The sequence below is a fragment of the Thamnophis elegans genome, chromosome 5, assembly GCF_009769535.1.
Source record: "Thamnophis elegans isolate rThaEle1 chromosome 5, rThaEle1.pri, whole genome shotgun sequence".
NCBI classification, from domain to species: Eukaryota; Metazoa; Chordata; class Lepidosauria; order Squamata; family Colubridae; genus Thamnophis; species Thamnophis elegans.
The window spans coordinates 62,155,330-62,171,121 of NC_045545.1; the positions used below are offsets into that span (position 1 = coordinate 62,155,330).

Here is a 15,792-nt window from a genome sequence, read left to right on the forward strand (position 1 = left end):
TTCCTGTTTTATGGAGAATAAATAATTAATTTTAAAGTAATGAATATTAACTACAATTTAGTTGCCAGGCAGAGATATTTTAACTCCACTACTTCCAATTCCATTTCCTTGGAATTAATCCTGTATGATTCCTGCAGTAGATATTACTGAGATTAGAAGGAGCAATTAATGCAATTATATAAACAGTAGATCAGCCAGGAATTAACCTGGAGAATATAAAATGCACCCAGTGCCTGAACTGTGCATTTTCTCAGAAGCAAACTCAAAGGTACATAGGATGACTGCATGAAGAAAAGACTGTGCAGCCAAGAAACTGATTCTCCTTTTATGAGTTGTTCTGAGATTGGACAGCCCAGCAGAGTTGATAGGTATGTATCCCTGGCTTTATGTGCCTCTGCATGTGAATCTGGAAAAAAAATTACTGTATATTTGTAGACAGGAACATGTAGTTCAACAATACAAACTTACAATACATGCTGCTTTGTTTTTGAGGTGCCACAAGATAGGTGTGTTTTGGCAGTAAAATAACATGATTATCCTTCAAAAATATTTTTCCTAAGCAGGATTCTGTTTGATGTGAGGAAAGATTTTTAACAAAAAGTATTCTCTATACCGTCAGTTCTTGATTTATGTCATTCATCAGCATTTGATCAGTCATTAATCATTAATCATTAATAATTTTTTCTCTGTCAATGGCTTTACTAGTATACAAATTCTAGGATATAATGTTTGAATGAAGCAGGATGTGTGTGGAAAGCACAGAAGATATAATCAAAATCTGAAACCATTTCAGTACATTTGAACAATGGGATGAAATTCAATATAAATGAATAAGAATGCCTGCATTTAGGAACTAAACTGCATTTAGGATATATTGCATGTGACATAAATATTTGCCTGCATGAGCGTGACATCATTTGGCTACAGTTGGGGTATATGTGTGCTTGTGAAGCTGAAATTAGAGCACTAATTAGTCAGGTGTCACACATTAAGAACATTGACAAATTAGACAATTTTTCACCAGAAATCAGCTTAGTATGAAATCTAACATTAGGAAGTCACCTGTTGCAAGGATCATTTTTCTTTAAAAATATTAGAGATAGAATAGAGAGAATAACAGAATAAAAAGAAGAATAAGAGAAGAAAATATTGCTGTCTTCCAATATTGGAAGTGCTGAAAAAGAGTTGGGACAGATTCTTCACTTTTTGTTTGGCTCATTGCTAGTCTGAGCCACTCAGCACTCCCTAATTACAGGATCTGATGGCATCATTCTGCTTCTACTTCCAACCCATTGCATACTGCATCCAATTTTTCAACTTTAATTCAAAATTGCTTTCAGAGCTGATGGTTTCCAGTGCTTCCTTCTGTCCTAGCAGTAGGCTGCCATGCCTGACATTACCCCTCCCTGCAAAGGCTGGTTGCTGCTCTGTATTGGTATATTTTGATGGGTTGTCAAGCTGCTATTTTCTCCACATTTAAAAAAAAATGTTGCATTTAATTCAATGGCCTATTAAATCAATGAATTGTCTCAACCCTAGAAGCCCATGTTCAATTAAAATCTTATATATCCCAGTGGGCACCTTTTTGATATCTGCCCAAGCTGAATGAAATATACTTCGCTTACGTTTCCATTCCATGCAAAACTTCCATCCCCTTTCCTTTGTATTAAATATATATTTGTTCCTTTTTGGCATGAAGATGAACTATCAGTTCTTTGTTGTTAGCAAAGTTTCGTTGGAGTTGGAGTTGAAGGTGAGAACTACAATGCAGATCTCTGCTCATGTTTGATTATTATACAGTAGTGTCAAAGCAGCAATGTTACAGCATCAGTTATACTACAACAAGGGGGAAATAGTAAAAAATTAGGTCTGCTTTTGGTTAAAAAAATTGTCTGTGTGTGGTTTTGTATGTTGTGTGAAGGCATCCATGTGTGCAAATATCTGGGAATATGGAAATGCTCTAATTATTAGCTGTGAATATTTGCATATATCCATTTTCAGACCTAGTTACATTATTTTGAGCCTTACAAGTACAGAATCCTGGTGATAAAATCAAGATAAAAAAGGAAGACAACTCTAATGTGGTGACTGCCTGTATTAGAGGATATTAGAGGAAGCTAGAAAGCCACCTAGGGAGCGAAAAACCCTGGCATATTTCTCATCTATGCAATGTATGATGCTTAAGTAGGGAATTATCTCAACCTGCCTTCCTTCAATTTATCATGAGATTAATTGTTCCTGATTTCTAGTAATATGGAACTGGGGGAATAGAGACAGGAAATATATAATGGGTATTGATAGGTGACTGATTTCTGTTCCTTTTAGACCTATTCTAGTGATATTTCATTTGGATTTATCTTTATATCCAGCATGAATCCTGTCCTTTCCATCTCTCTGCCCCTAGTCTTTGCCTTGACTTTGGGGCAAAGTCTGGCTCTTTGTATCCCTGTTGATTATGTCATCCATGTGGAGAAGAGAGAATGTGGCTACTGCTTAGCTATCAACACCACCATCTGTGAAGGATTCTGCATGACCTGGGTAAGTGAATACCGGCTTGTAAGATACTTCTGAGTCTCTCCTTGTAATCCTTCTTGAGGATATATCTGAGCGTGAATATTTGGGGTTTTGGGCTGATTGGAGCTGCAGTAGATGAAGTACTAACAGAATATGAATGGAATCATGTTCTGCACTTTAGAAATCATAAACTGGTTTTTTTGTATTCCATTTATTTAGGCTAACACCAGAGTTTTATGGATTTCCCACATGCAATGGCTGTATGTCATCTACTGGCATGTGTTTTATGCCTCTCCCATTAATGACATTGCACCTCAAACTTTGATTTTTTTCCCTGCATTGTTTTTAAATTTGGGGGAAAGGTGGCATACTAAATTGGGTGTCTTAAGACTTAGCACTCACATGTAGAATGGAATCCTAGACATGACACACAAAGCTAGCCACTGACAGTTTTTCATTCCTCCTTTAAGATGATAAATAGTGAGAAGAAATTTACAAGAATATTTTTAATAAGTTATCTTCTATAATAAAAAACATAATTTAAAATTTCTTTTAATATTATATTCCCCTTCAAGGATGATTGTTCCTTATTTTCTCAAGTTGTGTCTTAAAAAGTGGTTACTATGCAGAATACACCAGGATTTCAATCTTTCCAGATGTTTAAGCTACTATTAGAGAACTGTGCTCCTTACAATATATTGTTGACCTTCTCCAACACTTCCAAAATTCCTTCCTCTCTTCCTCTGGGAGACAGACTACATCAAAAGCCATTCCTTCTTATCCTAATTAATTAGGATATTTGTTTGCAAATTGTAGAAATACTAGAACAAAGAGATTCCTCCAATAAAAAAATTCAAAACATATGTTTGAGTAACTGTTTATCTCTGATAGTTGCTATCTGTCCAGTGAGGTCCAGCACAGTGAATGCACTTCAGGTGTGTTTGATAAAGTAATGCAATCTATCTAGAAGAAAGTCTTAGCGCTTGTCCTCTGAAACAGCATGCCCCTCCAGAGTTCTGTATGGATTCCTGTTTGAAGATGTTCTGAAAGTCACTGAAAATGTAACTTTTCCCCCAGGGCATGCTGTAAAGAAGTGATTGAGCCCCCGTAGGATATTTTACTATTTATAGAGCATATCTTCTGGACCCTTATGATCTGCTTTATTTTTAAATTGTTCTTACTTTTTTTAAATAGTAAGCCACAATGAGTAATGAAGTAACAATGACTAAATAACTTAATTAATGGTTCTGTAGTAGACTCCCTTGAAATTTAGATTTTTGAGATAAGTCTAAAAAACTTGGCATTTCATTTCCTTTTACAGCCCATTTGTGCTCAATCACATTGATCTGATAGTCAGTTCTCCAGTTTCTGCAGTTGATCTTCCCAAGTCTTCTCCAAAGATGGAACTTGGAATTTCTGCACGCACAGTAGGTGCTATCTCTGAGCAACTGCTTTTCCAAGCAAAGTGCTCATTCTAAGTACATTCATAATCGTTTATACAGGATCAGTTTTAACTGCTTAAGTTTTAGTTTGAAAAGCTCCCGTAATGATGAAAGGATTCTTCTAATTTCAGTTGCATAGTGATTAGGAAAAGCAGTGGATCAGAATCCAACTTTATCAGGCTAATTTTAAACGAAGTCTATTAGGAATGCAGAATAACCATTGACATTTTGTTACAGGACAGAAATATTAAGAAGTTACTGCCCAGGAGGCTGAGTGCCTTATCCCAGAATGTGTGTACATACAAGGAACTGGTGTACAGGACTGTGATGATACCTGGCTGTCAACACCATGCTGTCTCTTACTATTCTTATCCTGTGGCAGTGAGTTGCAAATGTGGGAAATGCGACACTGATTACAGTGACTGTGTGCAAGAGGCAAGTGGCGCTGGTTATTGTGCAATGTTCTAGAAGCTACATAACTCTTGAGGTCTTGGTTCTCTGTATCTTTCACGCACAGCAACAGCTAAGGAGCAGCAACAGCTAAAATAAATAAATTGGTTAGCATATCCATGAGTTTGATCTGTCCATTTATTCAAAGACAGAACAGTAAAATATAATAGGCTGCTCATTTTTGTGACTTTCATTTCTCTGAGGTTTCACAGCAAAAAATGTGTCAAGAATAAAAACAACCCCTTTTTCTTTACTAAAGTCAGAGCAAAGATTCCATGAAATGAAGTCTTAAGTTCTGCTTTCTGACTGGAAAAACTAGAGTTAAACTTTTCCTACTATGTCTATCTTCAGTGACCAAGAACTTAACATTAAATAAAATTTTAAAATAAAGTCCACTAAAATCCTTAAAGAAAAAACAACCCTGTCCATTTGAAATGTAATCCTTAGCATGCTGCAGAAAGCTTCAGTGCAATCCTCAAAAGAGCAAAATGCATATACATAGATTGTTGTTGCACTGGTTTGAACATTTTTATTGTAATAGATTAAGTGCAGGAACATAATAGTGTTTGTACTGTCCTTGGTGCAAGGCACATAATGTCCTGAAATCTACATATAGTTCTTTAGAAAGAATGACATCCCCACATTCTTGCGCTTTCTCAGACAAGCTCAGTGATAATGTACAAATATAATAATGATCTATAAGATCTAAAATGTAAAAAGCCTGTTAAGAAAAAAATGCTTAGCAGTTTATTGTACAATCAACAATATAAATAGTCAGGAAACATTTTCTGCTTCCAGTTAAGTTACACTTGGTTCTTTTTTTATAGTAATTTTATTAAATATAATTAAAAAGATTAACACGAATGCACTAATACAAACTAAAAAAAGAAAATGAATAGAAAAATAGAAAAGAAAAAAAAAGAAATGACTTCCTCCATCATATAACATTTTTTGTAACTTATTACTTTCTCTTAAAATGAAATAAGTGATCTCTTCTTCCCGTATCTCATCTCTTATCTATAAATAAATTCTTAAAACTTCATCTTTCCCTCCTGATCAACATGTCCATTAAAGGTTACCCAAGATAACATATGTTTTAAACTTGATGAAATAAATCAACTTTATATTCCTTTCTTTTACTTTTAACAATCTTGCTCTTTAATCCATTGAGAGTGTTCTAGAACTCACTTTTTCTTGCCCTTCTCACAAGTCTTCAAAACTGTAAATCCTCTTTTGTAAATCCAATAGGATAAAAAAGTTATCAACATCCTTTAGTTGTAAAGACAACAGCTGGTTTCATTTGTATATCTACGGCACATCTTTTTCCACATCATTCTTATAGTTTGTCATTTTTAAATCCACTTTCAAATCAGTCTTAGTTTCTTTCAGTAAAACTTGTTCCTCTTACATCTTTTAAACACAGTCTTATCTGTAATACAAGCACCTCTAAATTTAAACTTCTGGGTATATTATTCATAAATGTCCTTTAACATGACCAATGTGAAAATATTTTACTCCATTCTGTATTAGTAAGTAAAATTTAAGCATTAATCTTTAATTGTAATATTTAGTTCCTTCTGGGTTTTTTTAGCATAAAACTTTCAAAATCCTATCATTTTATAAAAAGAATTTCAGATAGCAGCATTTTTCCATGAGAAGGATTCTTATTTCAAAATTTTATTTGAAATCCATCTGGATTATGTTTGTAATTTTCAAAAAACAACATTCTAATCATCTTTTCGCTGATTACTTCCCCCCAAAAAAGAATTTTTAAAAGTCCTTAATAACTTGTATTTAAAACTTCTTTCACTAAGGATTGAAGGAAATTCACCTTGTGCTATAAAATATATTGTTCCAAAGGTTTCTAATAGCTGAAAAGCAGATGACAAAAAAGTGATTAAAATTTTTTTTTGCAAGTCTTGTGTTCATAAGAGAGTCTACTGCGGTTTGGGCTAGGATGGTGTTTCCGCGTCTCTCTGACCTGAAAACTTTCCAGATAATGCTCTTGCTGTATCCTCACAAGGATCAACTGTCTGGAGCACTTGTGGATGATCCCAAGTCCTCCTTGTCCAAAAAGGAATTATGAAGAACTGGTCCGCTCACGGGCCCTTTATTCCATAACAATGATTGGCTTTGCTCTCAGTAGAGCTATCTTTGGTTCACCATTTGAAGTCTTGAATTATACCGTACTTGATTCTAAATGGCAAATTTTCCATTTTTTATTAATGACTTATAACTTTTTAAATAATAAATTTAAGGAACTAGTCTACTTTGCTCATAATATTTGGATTAAGTTATTTTGTATTAAGGAATAAAATTCTTTAGCGTAGGTAAAGGTAAAAACACAATCTATAAAAATTCATACACCTTTGTTCCCAATTAAGTGAGTGAGACACTAGCAAACATACAGCTAGAAAGACAGCAAGCGGGTTAGATTAACAGCATCTATGGAACCCCAAGAAAAACTAAATGTCTAATTCACTTTTCAACATTTCAGCAAAGATTTGGCCCCGGAGATAGTTCTTTCTTTTCTTGTTCTATTCATATATACAAAACATTTCCCCAGATATTCCTTCAGTCTTCCACTTATTCAAAGTAGTTATTCTCATTCCACTCTTGGAATTCTTGTTTCCTAAACTCAGACATGCCCCATTTTAGATGGTGTTTTATGACTGGTGTCTCTATCGCGGCTTTGTCTTTTTCATGCTTAATAACAAGAAAAAAAAGTTATCAATAGACTGAGCTGCTATTGTTTCTTGATAGTTGAGTTCTTGTGATTATATTCCAGGAGATTCAATGAATAAAAGTCTATGGGGACAGTTTTCCATTCTGGAATAGATTTATGAAAAATTCTCCAAACCCAATGAAATAAACTACTTGAGCTATGCCAAAGAGAGGTGCAATGACAAGAGCTCTGCAACTAGCACCCTTTAAAAAGGCTGAAGGACCTTCTTTCATCCAAATCTTCCTGTGGAAACAAAACAAAAAAAAGCAAATAAGACCTAACTGGTTAAAACATACTGCAGTGTATTATCTAAACATATTTCAGCACATGTTAAATATTTACCAACAAGATTTCTCTAGATTTCTTATCAAGACTTTAGCAATATGTATCTCATTGTACAAAAACAAGTTTTGCCAAAGAGTGGTATCATACCAAGAAGTGGTATGATTCCAGCATTTTTATAAGCCAATTCAAATGTTCACTCTTTTGTGGATAACTAATATGGAAAACTAGTTCTGAATTGTAATATTCCACATGAATAGACTGTGTGACTTCACAAGGTAGCCTGGACTCAATCACATAAAAGTGGCTTCTACATGTTATAACTGTGCACAAGGGCAATTGGTTACTTATTACTTTAACAAGATTTGTATCTATAGAGGTGTCAGGATAAGTTAAGGGCAACTAAAAAAATCAGTTCAAATGGTCTGACAAATATGTAAACTGTTTTGTAGGTTTTACCTTGAACAATCTACAATGCCACTGTAATTCTCCTCATTTCGTCCTTTGCCCATTGACTGAAGACGAGTCTTTATTACTGGAAAAAAGTGTTAAGAGATATATGTTGGTCAATTAATCACTTGAGTAAGGGATAGTTCAAAATGTATCCCTTCCACAGAACTATTATTGTATTATGAAAGCAATAGTGTTTCCTATATAAGAAACCCTTAACAGATAAAAATATAAATTAGCTTTCATGGGTTATCTTCAAGGAAAAACCTTTTCTAACATGTCCCCATGACAAAGTAGCCCAGATACAAACATAGAGTCATTCTTACCATCACAGGGGTTCACAGATACAGCTGCCACTGAGCCAGCTATGCACCCAGCAAGAAAAGAGTGAAAGAAGCTTGTTCTCCCCTCCAATGAATCTTGTCCTACTCTATTCAAATGGGCAAACAGTGGGAAATAGATGACAGAGAATGGAACATCCCTGAAAGACAAAATTTATTCCTTTTTCAAGCAATGCAGAAAACTACTCAGAGATTGAAAAAAGCTTAGGAAAACATAAAATCATTACCTCAATAAAGTGGCTCCGAGACCCTTATAGAGTCCTTTGATGCCATGAGTTTGTAGAAGCTCAGTTGCTATTTGGGTAGCAGATATATTCCTTGGGGTAACCACAGGTCCTACATTGTATGCTCTAGTCAGGATAGGGTTGACCGTTACAAGATTGCATCCAGAAGTGGAACAAGAAACTCGGCTCACAATTTGCTGAGATGCTAAAATGTTAATAGAAAATACATAAGACTTGTTATTTTGAAAAATCTCACTTGAACTTAAATCTGAGTATTAGAATCCTTAACTACTTGTAATTATATGAGTCTGAATGCTCAGATAAATCTTATGTTTTAGAACAATCCCTAATTTACTCACAGCAGTGGAATAAAACTTTGATGAGCATATTTAGGTTCATATATCATTATGATCTGTATATGATCAGTAGAATTTCAAATTCCACTCCCTTTTTCAAATCTTCCTCCAATAGACATAAAGAAGAGAATGTAACTGACTGGATGGGGGGGTCAGTGTATGCAGTCCCTTTTCCAATTATAACAATTTTGTGATTTTAGATTGAAATTATGACAAAGGATGGATTTTAGATTGCAATTATAACAAAGGATTTGCTTTTGACAAAGAAAACTTTGATCTATGTGATTGTTTTGATTATACTTCATCAAGTCAGTATTAACTCTTAGTAACCACTTGATTTTTTCTCCAGGAGTGATCAGTATATTAATTCTTTCTTAATTCATTTTATCTTGTCATTTGTGTCTTGACTATATTTTCTATTGTTTCCAATCATACAAAAGGCACTGCAGATTTTCTACATTTCCTAATACTGTCCTGCCTCTTGGTTCACTATTTTATGGCATTCTGGGTAGTATTGTGGCACTGTACCTACCATGACACAGATTATAGTTTCAATACAGCTGAAACAATGAATTTGAGAGATGGATACAGAACACATTTTTATTTTCCAAGATAAAATGGTGTAATATGTAAGAGTTTTACAGTGAAATCCCACATAGTAAGAAGATTAATTTATTTCTCAAAGATGTAATATATGAAGAGAGAGAGCCAAGGCAACATTACCTAGTCTCCCTGCATCCTGCAGCTGGATTTTTAGCATCTCCATAGGAGTGGTGATAATGACTTGACAAACTCCAGCACCGCAGCCTGCTAACATCTCTTTAGATAAAGACAGACCTGCCCTGAAAGGAAAAAAAGAATAAGAAGATTTGTCAAACATATTACTTTACATTAATTTGAATATAACTACACAGAGTTCCAGCAATGGGAATGGGCTGAGTAATGGAGATACACAGATTTTCTCTAAAGGAACAGAATTTTTTTGACATGAATAATACTTCACCCTTTACTTATTTCACCTTGTATGTTGGTTTTGTTTGTCTCTCTAGCTGTCCCTACTAAGAGGATGACGCTATCTTTCTGTGTTCACTGTACACTTTTCCTGTCTATTTTGTGACTTCCTTACCCTGTGTAGAGCCTTTCATGTTTCTGTATCCAAAAGGAACATGAGGATAAAACTGGGGCTTCTGTCAAAAATGTGAAAATGTCCTCTCACTTGTCTGTGAATAGCAATGCCCCTATAAAATGGTAGCAGTTCCAACAATTTTTAATTAACTTTGGCAAATCCCAAAGAACTGCTTTCCTAATATATAGGATAGAAGTACAACATTTTCCCTTTCCTCTTTTACTTCCATTTATTTTCTGCTTGCATTATCTTGTTTCGAAATATATTTTTGTTTACGCCTTTCAAACAGTACAACTAATCCTATTTGTGGCATTTATAGAATAATTAAATTAGTTATTACATTATTATTATTTTTAAAATATGGCTTATTAAAAAAAAGAATTCCAGGAAAGTATATGTTAAAAAATATTAAACATTCACTATAAAAATATAGAACTTGAAACTAGTTTTAAAATCTCGACTCAGCTATGAACATTGACTTTAATGGATGTAAGATACAAGTGATACTCTAGTATCTGAAATAACATACCCTTCTTTGGCAAGAAGGTGTCTAAAATAGTCATTAGCAGCCAGTTTGATAGCCTTCTCAGGTGTTACAAGGGTCAAGTTCACCGCTGCACCTATAAATAAACATACTTATATTTAATAGATATAAAGTGATTGTATTCTTCAGTTGATAATTAACATTACTCTATTAAAAAAAATTCCACACCAGTTTGGTGTAAAGTTGAGTTCTTGTTATTATGAAGAAAAGAAAATTAGAATTAGATTAAGAAAAGGAAGGTAATGATTACAGAAAAGAATTAAAGAACATTTAATATTTATTGGAAATAAATTCATTCACTGTATTTTAAATTAGCGATTCTTCTTCATGTTCTAAAGAATGCCATCAGTTTGATAAGATATTTAAAAAGTAGCTTAAATAGTTAATAAAATGAAATCCCAAATAAATATCATTCATATAGTTCCATGAAATATATTTGGTTTCAGGAATGTTTAGTAGTTTATTGTAACTTTTACTACAAACTTTAATTAAAACATAATCAAGTAACTTAAATAGCCCACCAAAAAGGAAATGATGTGTCTTGCGGACAGTCACATAGATGCATTAAAATGTTTTCTCTCCTCCCACCATCATTTATAATTTTTATGTCTATATGTGTGTGTTGTAAGAGAAGGATAAAAACTGGGTCATAAGCCTGAGCTGGGGGAATCTACCAAAGATGGAGAGATGGAAATTAGAGTTAGATTAACCTTACAAGAGTTGAATAAAAAATATTCAATTATTGAAAAAGAAAAGGAAAAAAAAATAAACATCACTTTTTAATTTTAAGCTTTAATATGCAATTATGCATTGATGCAGAATCTGAATTATGTAATTGCTCAATTTATAGTATTCAGCAATTGGGAATTTGGCTGAATTGAAAACCCAAAACTACAAGATTGCAATGATTTGTTACAATTGTTGCACTCTAAATTTGATCAAAACCATCCTCAGGGGGGAAAATATCATTTTGAGAGATTTGAAAAAAAATTGTTCATGTATAACATTTACTTAGTCATATTTATGCACAAAGGAACTGAATACTATACAAGCATACAACTTGTATGGATGTACAATATAAAGAAGATTAAACTCTGATATGGCTAGAAAATGTAAATTTAAAATAGGTTCTGCCTAAAACATTTATTCATGACTTAAAAACCACCTGAATGCTGAAACCAAAGTTCCCTCCTCCTTTTTCCTGGACTTTCCCTGGCTTCTGGAATAATGCTTATTAGAGTTATTGGGGAGATGTTACATACCAGTTCAGAAAAAAAACAAATTTCTTTCTGTCTTCCTGGAGTTCTGTCTCTAATTTTAAAAGAAAGCTAGCTTTTTTTAAAAATTCAGCAGAAGTATGGTCTACCATCTCTGCCTTTGCTTTATAGTACAGAAATCATGCCTCTCCAATTTTTATTCTCTTTAGATGAAGGATTACATATAAACTATTCTTCTGGAAGTCCCTTAAACAAGCTCCTTTTGACCTTGTTCTAGTCCAGGGCTGTCAAACTCCCAGCCCATGGGCCGGGTGCATCACCCGCTGGCCACACCCCATTTAGTGAAGGGGAAAAATGTCCCAATATATCACATGACGCCGCCTTGATGACGCGAGTTGACACGTCTGCTCTAGTCACTCCACTCTGTTAACAAACCATAGTGCAAAAAGTTCAATGTCTTCACCATCATTGCAATGCATACAAAGCAACTCCATGTTATTCTTCCTCTCCATAATCAACCCAATCCAAAATATTGCTCCTTTTTGAGATGAAGACAAATTGGAAAGGAAACCAAGACCTCAGAGTGACCGGGTGGGTGGGGGGAGCAACTTTCTCCATTTCAGCATTCTTGAAAAGTAAGTAAATCCTAAGTGCTTAAGACAAATGCTTGGAATATGCTAGTCACTGGTATATAGGCAACTGAAGGGCAGTAATTTAAATATTGCTGAATTAAAATTCCCACTTTTCCTTGCTCCTGGGCGTTCCGGTAGTTCAGTAACTTTTGGTCAGCCTCAAGATTCCTTACTCCTGCAGTATCTGAATTGACACCTTACAGCCATATGTTCTTCCCCTTAACTGGACTCCAGCACTATGTTCTAGAACTCCTAACAATTTTTTAAAAAGCAACCTTTTGTTTTTCCATTTCTTTGCTTCTGTATTTAATCCCTGAATAATAAAATGCTATTCATTTTTACCCAGAAGTCATGGAAACAGCTTACTACATTAGAAATGTATTTAGAACTGCATTCTAATAAAATAAGTACAACTACCCATAAAAATTAATACTAATATTAATAATTAAACATACTTACCTCTATACATGCCAAAATAGCCTTCTGAATGTAAGGTTTTCACTAGACAATCCAACCTGATCAGAAAAGCAGTAAAAACAATTCATAAGTTTCATATGCAATGTTTGATATAATTCCAACTATTGTTTTAATATCTATTTTTGTTTCCAGTGATATCTATCCATATTTATATAGAATTAGCCAGTCCAATCTGATCAGAACATTAGTAAAAACAATTTGTAAACTTTTACATAATTTGGAATGGTTTTAATATCTGTTAGTCTTTTCAATGATGTCTATCCATATTTATACATAATACAAAAGTCAATGTACTCTATCAAATGTTTTTGCTTTCATAAATGATTTCTAGCTAAAATTGCTTATAAAGTAGAAATTAGCATTAGCAATAATGAATATCCTAATGCTAGATAGGTGAGCATCTCAAGCCTTTGAACTACATATAATAATTACAGAATCATTTGATTAATAATGGTATATTTATATTCCTCAGCATCTGCATCCATTTTTATCCACTATGATAAAAATTGCTATTTGAACAATTTACAAACACAGTAATATCAGTTTTATAGTTACAAAAAAACCAAATTATATCCCCAGCTATTGAAGAAGTTTCCTGTCCTAGAAAGAATGGACAAAAGGGCTTTTGAAAAATATCCTCTTCAAAACAAGTTTTGTTGGCTTGAGATGTTTTTCTAAAGGTCACTTACATGCTTTTGTAGACTTGCTGTCCACTTCTTTGATTCTGTAGCCTGGTTTTAACCAAGTCAATTGGAAATACACAAGTAACACCTATGATCCCAGCAACTCCTCCATTGATGAGCTTAGCAGGCAAACTAAACAGAAAAAAGTATAGTATAAATATATAATTTATAATTATATCACTGCTTCTCTCTTCCCATAACCTGTCCCTTCCCTATTCCTATCTATACAAAATCAGCTGCTTTGTCCTTTGTTTTGCTACTTAAGAGCATAATCAATAGGAAGTAGCAATAACGTCTTTTACATTTCAGAATTCTTGTGGAATACCTTGTCATTGCTTCAGACTTGCTATACGTTTTTCTTTCCCCTATAAACTTGAGATAACATCTCAATAAAAAAAATCTAGGTAACTCTATCAGCCTCCAACCTTGCGATTACTTCAATCTTATTGTCTTCTATCACTTTTCACCCTCTTCATTTTACACAGAATTTAGGCTACCACATACCAACATTTGGTATCTTTAATTTGACATCTATTGATGTTTATATTGATGTCTAGAGTGAGACATACCTAATCTGTTTCTCAGTCATTTTCATCTCAAAAGGAAGAATGCTCCAAGTTTTCTTTGGTCAGTAAAAATAATACAAGCTGCCGAGCAGAAGTTGGTTCTTTGAAGAGACAATTCTGTCTAAACTCTGCAAACTGAACCCATACCTTAAAATCCGTTAGTTGTTCTATAAATAATCCAGAGGTATCTCATTGGCTGTTTGAGCATAGAGGCATTTCAAATATGCCTAACCATCTCAAATTCAGTATGACAAATTGGAATACCCTCCCACAACTGCTATTACATCAGATGTCATCAGTTATTATTAATATCTAGATGATTAATTTATGATATGAAGATTCAACTGAAGTTGCAATATACTTTTTATATAATGCCTATGAAATTATACAGAATAGCTCTTTGATGAATCAAAAGTCACACAGAAATTAATTTAGAAACAAATCTTAATCATGTTTCATATATTCTGCCTTAATTAAATGAAAGCCACATTTGTGTTTGAAACTCTAGAACTTGGTTAATCCTTTTTTCCCTCTTCTGAAGTGTTCATGAATCATTGTGTGCAGAAGTGGTAGATCTTCTGAAATGTTGCATGCCTGCCAAAAGATTTCCTATCATAGAATTACCATGGCAGGAAAAGCTGCACATTCAGGTGCAGCTTATTTACGGTATTTGCCACAGCAGTTGGCAACTACATTGTGTTATATTTTCTGCTGAGCTGCAATAGGGAATGCTCTGGCAGGAAGTCCTTTTGATCCAGCACTTGTAGGTTACAAACAAGTTTGAAATGAGGCTTGACTATTAGAAATACCTTGTTCTATTGTTATTATACTAGTAGTTGTCCATTTCTGAAAGACTTGCTGGCTGAAGGGGTGGGAAACCTGTTCCCAAGAAAGGGGAACAGGAGGAAAAATATCCAATTGCCTTTGGGTCACAAAGCACCATCTGCAAATGGCAGGTGACACCAATCCATCAAATTTCGTCCATCATATTTTCCAATTACAATTTTTCTTCTTCTTTTGCTGCTGTCAACCCTTCAGAAAAAATGCAGCTTTCTGAACTGGGGCCAAGGTGGAATATTATTTACACTTTTCCTACAGAGAAAGCCCTCAGACAGCTTTTTTTTCTTATGTAAAAAAAAACCTATTTGGGCATCTACTTCACAACTGAATGACGGATACAGAAGTCAAAGATGTACCTTTCCCAGCGCAACAAGCCTCTTTTGCTACGTTTTAAGAACGGTTTCGTCCTACTTCTAAAAAATACTCTGGCTTCTCTAATGCAAGAAGGCTTTCTACCCCTAAGCACGATTTTCCTTGTATGCTAGCGTCGGACTTGGGAGGGATCGTGAGACAAAAAAACGTAATGGAAATGAAATTTGATCGTAGAGGCGCCCCTGAAAAAGGAGACCCCATTCCAACTTGGTATCCTCGGGTCAGGTGACGGACAAGGATTCCTTTCTCTTTCCACTCCCATTTTACTCACCGGCTGCACGGCTGCATCTCCCTTGACTACGGGATTAAAAAAGCATCCAGTGCGTTCTCTCCTCCTCCTCCTCCCCAACAAAGGCGCGTGGTCATTGGCCGCAGCAATTATAGCTCCTCCAATGACAAGACTTTCCATGTTTCGGCTCATCCGTTACCCTTCCCCATCTTCCAAGTGTCAATTCTTTGGGAATTCTTTTGACAATTCCGCGGGACTGCTTTGGCACGCAAAAGATTGCTTGCAATTTTTTTTCCTTTTGTTTAAACCCCATGGTCATCTC

The 15,792-nt window shown here is 34.5% G+C and overlaps 2 protein-coding genes across 2 annotated transcripts; one reads left to right on the top strand and one right to left on the bottom strand.

Moving 5' to 3' along the window:
- Window positions 1–285: 285 nt before the first annotated feature.
- On the top strand, window positions 286–4,424 carry TSHB (thyroid stimulating hormone subunit beta). Its single transcript, XM_032219046.1, has 3 exons — window positions 286–368; window positions 2,370–2,538; window positions 4,194–4,424. Exons 1-3 carry the CDS (start codon window positions 286–288, stop codon window positions 4,422–4,424), a joined length of 483 nt encoding a protein of 160 aa, XP_032074937.1.
- A 2,790-nt stretch (window positions 4,425–7,214) lies between these two features.
- Window positions 7,215–14,058, bottom strand: LOC116509670 (mitochondrial glutamate carrier 1-like). The gene is made up of 9 exons (XM_032218924.1): window positions 14,033–14,058; window positions 13,470–13,595; window positions 12,763–12,818; window positions 10,440–10,530; window positions 9,508–9,626; window positions 8,432–8,633; window positions 8,190–8,344; window positions 7,873–7,948; window positions 7,215–7,374 (listed from the first exon to the last, which is right to left on the bottom strand). Exons 1-9 carry the CDS (start codon window positions 14,056–14,058, stop codon window positions 7,215–7,217), a joined length of 1,011 nt encoding a protein of 336 aa, XP_032074815.1.
- Between the last annotated feature and the right edge of the window lie 1,734 nt (window positions 14,059–15,792).